The 9492-nt window shown below is 36.8% G+C and overlaps 1 protein-coding gene across 15 annotated transcripts in view; it reads right to left on the reverse strand.

The window, feature by feature from the left end:
* Positions 1-9492, reverse strand: part of BPTF (bromodomain PHD finger transcription factor) — a 144742-nt gene that overhangs the window by 29556 nt on the left and 105694 nt on the right. For all 15 annotated transcript variants that reach the window (XM_007125971.3, XM_024130490.2, XM_024130487.2 and 12 more), the window contains 4 exons: positions 6246-6492; positions 5356-5507; positions 4353-4461; positions 110-327 (listed from right to left, as the gene is read on the reverse strand). In XM_007125971.3, the coding sequence (XP_007126033.2) occupies positions 110-327; positions 4353-4461; positions 5356-5507; positions 6246-6492 (726 nt within the window). The remainder of the gene's footprint in view (positions 1-109; positions 328-4352; positions 4462-5355; positions 5508-6245; positions 6493-9492) is intronic.

The following is a 9492-nucleotide window of genomic DNA, read 5'->3' on the forward strand; positions in this document are numbered from 1 at the left end:
CCATGACCGCTGAGCCTGCGCGTCCGGAGCCTGTGCTCCGCAACGGGAGAGGCCACAGCAGTGAGAGGCCGATCACTTGTAAAGTTAAAATGGAAGTCACATTACTTACGTGGCCCTGTGTTAACTGGGTGAGTTGAGCCATGGTAAGCTTCACCTGTCCTTGTTGGGGGCGAGGGGGCTGTGAGGTTGAAGACTGTAGACTTGCAGTGGGTGCTCCTGAAGTTAATCCTTTCTGTGCAGGTGTTGAGGAAACTGTACTAGGGGCAGAGATCGCAGTGGAAACAGGCTGCCCTCTGATGATCTGCGTCACTACCTGTTGAGGAGTACCTAGGTAAAGAGCAAAACATTAGAATGCTTCTATGCTCTAAGCAATACTCTGCGTTGAAATGTCGTCCCACACTTCAGATGAATGTATTCTTCCCAGTTTTCAAAAAGACTTACGGGATGCTGACATACTGATGCGTTCATTCATATACCCACACCCAAAGGACCCACCTGGTTGTCAGTGAGCCTGTTTCCACTCAGCTCACTAACAACCACTCTCCCATTCCTGCTCTCTGCAGTAGTCAAAAATAATAATAATAATAATAATGCCCTTCCCATGAATCTAAAGCCAAAATGACAATAGGGAAGGTGGAAGAGCCTATGTAAGCTGCCTTTCCTTAGGAATACAAAGGAAAAGATAATAATCTAATATATAATTAATTTATGTGATTTTTAAGCAAAACATATAGCATCTGGAATATTCTGGGACAATTATATTTATAAATGAGTTTTTCTTACAGCCATCTGCAACTCAGTTTGGGAGAACCAAGGGGGCAAGAACCCCCGTGTCCTCAATACTAGAGCAAGGTGCTCAACAAATGCTTCCATAGTTACTGTTGAATAAACATCTATAGAATGAACGAAGTTTAACTGAAATGGCGCTACAGCCTTCTAAAAACTTCTGTTTCTCATTTAACCTGATGAAACTAGAAGAAAAAGCAGGTGGTAATCATCTGGCAACTAATTTTACACTTACAAGATCTGAATTCATTATTAATTAGTAAATATTATATTTCTGAAACTTTGTATTCACTTCCTGTTTTTCCTATGTCTACATATCTATTTCTGTGCATTTTTTTTTTAATGACCGGTGCTTAATATTATTGCATTATGTCTAAAATTAAACCTATTTTGACATTTAGAACACTTTCCCTTTTTCTTTTTTAAAATAATATGCTGGTGAAATCCCTGCTTATTAAATCTTTATGTGCTTCTAATTATTTCCTTAGAATAAACTCCTCCCCAAATTACTGGATTCATAGCAGGAACATAGTACTAAATTGAATTTAGAAAGGTTATACCCATTCATACTCCCATCACCACTGGGTGCCCATTTCACTGAACGCTTGCCAGCCCTATCACTAAAGTATCACATTCCAGCAATCAGAAATAGTATGATAGCATCACAGCATCTGCATTACTTCAGTTGGTCTACTTTCCTTTGGTATCATGCTCCTAAATTCTGGTGGCTTGTAAATAGGCTATAGAAACTGGCAGTGTAAGTTTTTCATCATTACTCTTTCTTCTAAACTTTACTTGGTTACTGTTGTCCACTTATTCTTCAAGATGAATCAAAAAACAGTACAGTACATATAGACAAGTGCTTGAATTTGAGAACTTCTGGACCCCAACACTCTGTCCTTGTACTGCAGTTTGAGGAATAGTTAATGAAAAGTTACGTTCGTTTATCACCTTGTATTTTCTTTTTTCCATCTTTATTGGACTATAATTGCTTTTCAGTGTGTTAGTTTCTGCTGTACAACAAAGTGAATCAGCTATATGTATACATACATCCTTACATCACCTTGTATTGATATGGTGTCATCATAAACACAGATGGATAAAAGGGCTGGTATTCACTGATTATACGATGGTCATTCAGATGATCCCCAATAAGTACGTGTTCAATTATGTTCAGATTATCATCAAAATACAAATTCAAAAATTAAAACACTTTTTATTACAACCTGGGAGTGTTCAACTTTGGGAAAGGCTAGCGTGGTGGTAGGAATAGGGATAAGTTGACCTGCACACACTCAGACACACACTACACACATCCATCCACCCTCTACCTCTCTGACCACAACTCCTAAGACTCTTCCTGTCTTCACCGGGCCCCACCAGCCTCACTGGCCACCTTGCTTTTCATACGACACACCAGACACACTCATATGTGAGGCTATATATTCACATATGCAAGTCTAAGTATATAACCATTTATCATCCATAAACTTTTCTTCTTCTTTCCATTAGTTTTATCTTTCCTTTTAGTTGGCTGCCTAACTGACAGCCTTTTTTTTTTTTTTGACAGCTATTTTTAAACATGAATAGATACTGAATTTTACCAATTGTCTCTGTAGCATTAATTGAAATAAGGAATCATACTTTCTTTTCTGGCGTAAATTTTGCTTAGGCATTAGGATATTTCCTTTTAAAAAAATACTATGTTATGTTTCATATTAGAATTATGTTAAATTTGTAAAATGAATGGGAAAGAATTTATCTACCCCTTATGGCCTGCAACTATTTTTTTTTTTCTCAATATGATTTTATTTATTTATTTATTTTTTAAACATCTTTATTGGAGTATAACTGTTTTACAATAGTGTTAGTTTCTCCTTTACAACAAAGTGAATCAGTTATACATATACATATGTTCCCATATCTCTTCCCTCTTGCGTCTCCCTCCCTCCCACCCCTGCAACTATTTTTTATAAGAAGGAAATTGTTTCCTAACCATTTCAAATAATTTTATCCATAAAACCATGAGGTCTGGAATTCTTTTTTGTAGGTAATACTATGGCAACTTTCCAAATTTCTTTCCTTGATGTGAGTCATTAAGACTTGAAATTTATAAGCATAGTATATAATTATGCCTTGTTACTCAAACAGATTTAGTTCCTTCTATTTTTATTGTACTTTCTCATTCCTACATTTTGTAAACTAGCATTTTGTTCCCCTTTCTCTAGACTTGCAAAAAAAAAATGGTTTAATATTTGCCTTTTCTGTATTACAATCATTACTTTACTTCCTTCATCCTGTTTTCATTTAAGACTTGTTTTATATATTTTTCTAACTTCTAGTTAAGATTTAATATGGGGTTTTTTTGGTCTGTTTTGTTCACCAATGTGTTTCAACTGCCTAGAGTAGGTGCTCAAAAATATTTGTTGAATGAATGAATTTGCCTCTCAGTTCAGCTTTGCAGCCTGGCTTAGCTGCTACTTGATAATCTGTTTGTAATGACACATTTGATGTTTCTTTAACATAAAAGTTACTTTTGAGAACATTCGTTTTTAAATTCCAAGAAAGTAAGGGTTCTTAGTATAATTCCGTAGTGTTAATTTCTAGCGTTACTACAAAAAATGTAGCCTATACACATTCTACTTTTTGGAATTCATCAAGGTTTTACCTGTGGCTCATTATAAGACCATTTTCATACAAATAGCTCATAAATGTTTAAAACTAATGTGTATTCCTAAAGGTACAAAAGTTGATACAGTCTGTTTCTGGTCTACTATGCTTCTGTTAATCCCTCCTTGATTTCAAATAGTTTTTGCGTTATACACTTCAATGACATCTTATTTAAAGATCCAAGATTGCACCTTCACTGCAATCTATATCTTTAAGCCAAATATAAAGTGACTTTCTTTGTCCTAGTTATTGTTTCTTTAAAATACTGAATTCGACTCTGTTCAATATTAGTAGGATTATGCATGTCTTCCCTCTGCCTCTCCCTTCTTTCTTTCTTTTTTTGTCCTTTATTTATTTCATGTGTCTTCGACCATCTTTTTATGTTTTACCTTCTGTGGTAATTTGCTTTTAGGAATGTTTCTCATAAATGCACAGTTCGATTTCTTTTTTCACTCAATCTTTACAGGCTTCAACTTTTAATATGGGAGCTTTAACTTATTTACATTAAAAAGGGCAGGCAGTGCCTTTGTAATCTTGTTTTATGCTTTACATTTAAATGCTTCTTAGCCATTTCCTTGATTTTATCTTTTGCCTCACAGACTGTTTTCTTTGCTCATTCTCTTTACTCCAATGATCTGAATGTATATATCCCATTTACTAGAGGTTTTAAGAACGTTTTTAACAAGCATACTTGGACCTGCTTTTCTCTTATTGACAATGCCAGAAATGAAATAAAATCTATGGGTGTGTCCCATGATGGATCAGAAATTTAGTATGCTTTGAAATCTTAATTCATATTGGTATTTTCCAGTATGTAGAGTGCCAAATACAGAATATTATAGATTTCCTAGACTGACTCTTTAGATGTAAAATGATAATACTGGATGGATGAATACCTGGCTGTACCATCACAGGTGTTCGAATAATTGCCTTTCCTAGTGTTGACTGTTGGAGTGGTGTTCTAATCACCGTCATGCCAGGGCGGATCTGAGGCCCTGTGATTACCTACAAATAATACAAAGGACAATGAATTAAAATGTTTTTAAAAGACTAAAGCATGATGGACTTAGAACAGAGATCTTTAAACATTCCATATTGATAAACATGTCTACAGAAATTACAGAAGCTCTTGGACATTACATATTAAATTATATTAAGCATCAGAATAAAGATAGAACTTTGAGGGGAGAAAATGTGATTTAAACGAGATCGCATGAAATTCCTTGTCACTGATACCAAGAATAGCTTACAGGCTAAAAGGAAGGATACAAGACCCAAGAAAGCTCTGCTCTATAACCACCACAGTTGCTCACAGGAAACTGATGAGTCCTATTTTCCCTGAGCTCCAATCCTTATCTGTAACCCAGAGAACAAAGGTGCAAGATCAGAGACCAGAAGTTCTTTCATAATTTAAAGGAGAGACTACACAGCATGTTACTTTCAGTGTTAGGTTTAGAACATTCTCAAGTCTGCAAAACATTAAACTTTTCCCATAATACTAGTGCCAAGGAAATGATGTATCTAATATGTGTGCATATCAGCTGATAGACTAGTTAATGCTGTGGATTATGTTTTCACTCTACTTCTTAGCTGCACAGCATGTCGTTTTCCTGGGTGATCCAGTGTTGCCCATTGTTTTCAATAAAGACATTTTCTTTGTAAAATCCTGGAAAGCAATTCTTATGATTCATAAACTATACTAATGTGCTATTAACTAAATGTGAAAAATTAACAGTTCACTTGAAATATAAGTAACAGATTTTTAAAAAAATCAGTACTTTGTCACAGATTAAGTAAAAGGTAAAGAAAAATTAGAAGTTGGATTAATCCTGGAAGAGGCCATTCTAAAAACTTCAACCGATGTGGTTAACACCAAATAAACCTGTAAAGAACTCTTACTTGGGAAGTGCTTGTAGTTCCTCCAGAGCTTGAGGTATTGGGCCTAATCGTGACTGTTGCTGTCCTGGGCTGGAATGAAGTAAAGGTTTGCTGACTTGTCCCTGTACTGGATGGAATGATACCCAGGACTTTCTGCTGTACTTGAACAACGCCTTGAAAAAAAGATGAAGAAGTAATTGATAACTGTCCCTTTCATAAAACATCAGGTATTGCTTGGTTCCTGAGGAGAAACCAGGTGTGGTGGGGGTTTAGAGTGGGCTACATAAAATGTGAGATCCGAAGACTGAAATCAGTGAAAAGGAAATGAAAAATAATGGCAACAGTATGATCTGGCAAATGTGAATTAAAACTCTTCACATTTCCCTTACCTCCTTGCGTTGCTGGCACATTTACAGCGACAATCTTGCTGTTTGCAGGAAGTGGCAGTTTGGTAATTACTTTTCCTGCCATAGTGACTGGATTGCCTGTAATTTGGAACGTCTGACCTGTGCTGGCAATGGTTGTAGCAGATGTGGCAGCTGTGCTGGTGGCTAATGGGGTATAAGACATTTAATAAGCTTCAGATTTAAAATAACCAGCAACGTAGTGACTTCTAGGAAGGCACCAATGCATGAAATGTGGCTCATTTTGTATTTTTAAGAAAAACATTCCTCTCCACTCAAAATAAGTGAACCATGTAAATGTTGAAAGTGAAATAATGTAAGAGAGGAGTTTCGCTAATGTAATATTATGAATATTATCTGTAACAAACCTACTGTTACAGTTTGTTTGCTCAATCAGCTGCAGAAGAAAAATAATTTTCTTAAGAAACATTTCATTTTAGTAGGTAAAGGACTGAAATTTCTTTTTCTTGAATGAAAGCAATCTTTTATTTAATCACAGTTGTGTACCTGAATTTGACTGGCCTTGCTTAACCCAGGTAGCAAAGGTCTGATGAAAGTTCTTGTTCTGCTGGAATGTTACTGTAGCTGGAGATCCAACTTTAGTAGTTAGTACCATTTTAGTGCCAGTTGTAACTGAGCCACTTATGGGAGCCACCATAACTTTCTGTGCTGGAGAGATGGTACTAGTTGTACTGTTTGTTGGGGAAGTAGTGGAAGCTGCAATTACTGTAGGCTTCTGCTGTTCCAATCGTTTCTAGAAAAGTCAGGGAGAGAAATCATGAACCAAAATCGTTCCAAATAAAAACACCATTCTGCATGAAGTCCAGCCACGATTCCTCTCCATCTAAGAAAGTGCACTAAATTTCTAAAATATTTAACTTCTGAAAATATGCCCATACAAATTTACACTTGAATTTAATTTCTTGAGGGAGGCAACACTTTTTATGACTTTAAATCACATATACTTTATTAAAAGCAGTTTAAGTTTTTGGTAACAGAAATTTGAAATGATCAAGTTTTTCCAGTCTGTGCAAAGGTCCAAGCTTTCAGACTGAAAGTGCCAAGTGACGTGGGTGATCTTACTGGAGACAGGGATACCCTGCGATTCAGCGGTGGGGTTTAGAACAGACAGACAGCAAATGATGGGACCTGTCATGTTAATTTATCTAATCATAAAGAACATGTCACTATTTAAGTATCGCTATTCAAGTTGGCAAACCTGCAATCAAACAAGCTGAAAATAATAAACAATTTTTCTAGACTTTTATTTTTCAGTTCAGGTATTTTTACAGAAAAATCCTTTAGACTATTTTATACAGAACGGTATAATCGGGTCTTTCAGACTATAGTGTTATTAAAGACGATTTGTGTTTCTTTTCCCAGAGATTGCTGCCTTTTCCTGACAGCTTATCGACATGACAGTTTAAGTTTACACATGTAAAAACTACAACTTGACCTTTTTGAATTATGGTTTCCTCAGGGTATATGCCCAGTAGTGGGATTGCTGGGTCGTATGGTAGTTCTATTTTTAGCTTTTTAAGGAACCTCCATACTGTTCTCCATAGTGGCTGTATCAATTCACATTCCCACCAACAGTGCAAGAGGGTTCCCTTTTCTCCACACCCTCGCCAGCATTTATTGTTTGTAGATTTTTTGATGATGGCCATTCTGACTAGTGTGGGGAGATACCTCATTGTAGTTTGATTTGCATTTCTCTAATGATTAGTGACGTTGAGCATCCTTTCATAGGTTTGTTGGCAATCTATATATCTTCTTTGGAGAGATGTCTATTTAGGTCTTCTGCCCATTTTTGGATTGGGCTGTTTGTTTTTTTGATATTGAGCTGCATGAGCTGCTTGTAAATTTTGGAGATGAATCCTTTGTCAGTTGCTTCATTTGCAAATACTTTCTCCCATTCTGAGGGTTGTCTTTTCAGTCTTGTTTATGGTTTCCTTTGCTGTGCAAAAGCTTTTAAGTTTCATTAGGTCCCGTTTGTTTATTTTTGCATTTATTTCCATTTCTCTAGGAGGTGGGTCAAAAAGGATCTTGCTGTGATTTATGTCACAGGATGTTCTGCCTATGTTTTCCTCTAAGAGTTTTATAGTGTCTGGCTTACTCTTAGGTCTTTAATCCATTTTGACTTTATTTTTGTGTATGGTGTTATGGAGTGTTCTAATTTCATTCTTTTACATGTAGCTGTCCAGTTTTCCCAGTTCTGAAGAACCTAGGGGCAGGACAGGAATAAAGATGCAGACATAGAGAATGGACTTGACACGGGGAGGGGGAAGGGTAAGCTGGGAGGAAGTGAGAGAGTGGCATGCACATATATATACTACCAAATGCAAAACAGATAGCTAGTGGAAAGCAGCCACATAGCACAGGGAGAATAGTTTAGTGCTTTGTGACCACCTACAGGGGTGGGATAGGGAGGGTGGGAGGGAGATGCAAGAGGGAGGAGATATGGGGATATATGTATATGTATAGCTGGTTCACTTTGTTATAAAGCAGAAACTAACACACCATTGTAAAGCAATTATACGCCAATAAAGATGTTAAAAAAGAAAACAAAAAAAACTACAGCTGGCATTGACTACAAACCTGGTGGCAAACCCTTTACCCTTCATTATCTTATTTAATGCTTGGACCAACCCAATAAAGTTGCTGGTATTGTGATTTAAAGATGAGGAAACTGAGACTTAGAGAGGTTGTAAAACTAGCCCAAGGTCACAGAGCTAGTAAATGCTGGAGCTGAGTTGTGTACGAAAATCAAATTCCAATGCTGACTATTTCTTGGCATCAAAACACTGCTCACCAAAGACAGCATACCTAGTCTTTTTACTGTTACTTTTGTATATGTCCTCTATGCCTTAAAATAATGTGAGGTATTTTACGTTATTTCTCATTCCTCAGAAGAAAAGGAGGGCTTCCCTGGTGGCGCAGTGGTTGAGAATCCGCCTGCCAATGCAGGGGGCACGGGTTTGAGCCCTGGTCTGGGAAGATCCCACATGCTGCGGAGCAACTAAGCCCGTGCGCCACAACTACTGAGCCTGCACTCTAGAGCCCACAAGCCACAACTACTGAAGCCCGTGCACCTAGAGCCCGTGCTCCGCAACAAAAGACACCGCAATGAGAAGCCCGCGCACCGCAACGAAGAGTAGCCCCCACTCGCCGCAACTAGAGAAAACCTGCACGCAGCAACAAAGACCAAACACAGCCAAAAATAAATAAATAAACAAATTTATATTAAAAAGAAAAAGAAGAAAAGGAGTTTAGTTTTGGATTCTTGGAAATGTCATCCAATTGAATCAGTTAAAAAAAAAAGGAGGCAAGAAAAACAAAACAACTAAACATATAGTTATTTTCTGGGGCTATTCCTTCAAAAATTGGAAATGTTGACTATGGGAAATATAGCCAATATTTTGTAATAACTGTAAATGAGTATAACCTTTAAAAATTGTATAAAAATATTTTTAAAAATTACAGGGGGAAAAAAATCACAGGTTTGACATGTCCACAAAATCTGCCGGGTTTGTACACATGTTCAAAAAGGCAAGTTTGTCATTAAACTCTAGCTGTCATTATTTCTCAGTTTTTGCATGGAAAAAAAAAGTTTTGATCATCTTCATTGCTTAATTTGGAAAACATATTAAAATGAAGATTGACTTGTTTCAAGAAAGATATTTTTTTTTTTTTTTTTGGGGTATGCGGGCCTCTCACTGTTGTGGCCTCTCCCGTTGCGGAGCACAGGCTCCGG

This window comes from Physeter macrocephalus, chromosome 14, assembly GCF_002837175.3.
Source record: "Physeter macrocephalus isolate SW-GA chromosome 14, ASM283717v5, whole genome shotgun sequence".
NCBI lineage: Eukaryota > Metazoa > Chordata > Mammalia > Artiodactyla > Physeteridae > Physeter > Physeter macrocephalus.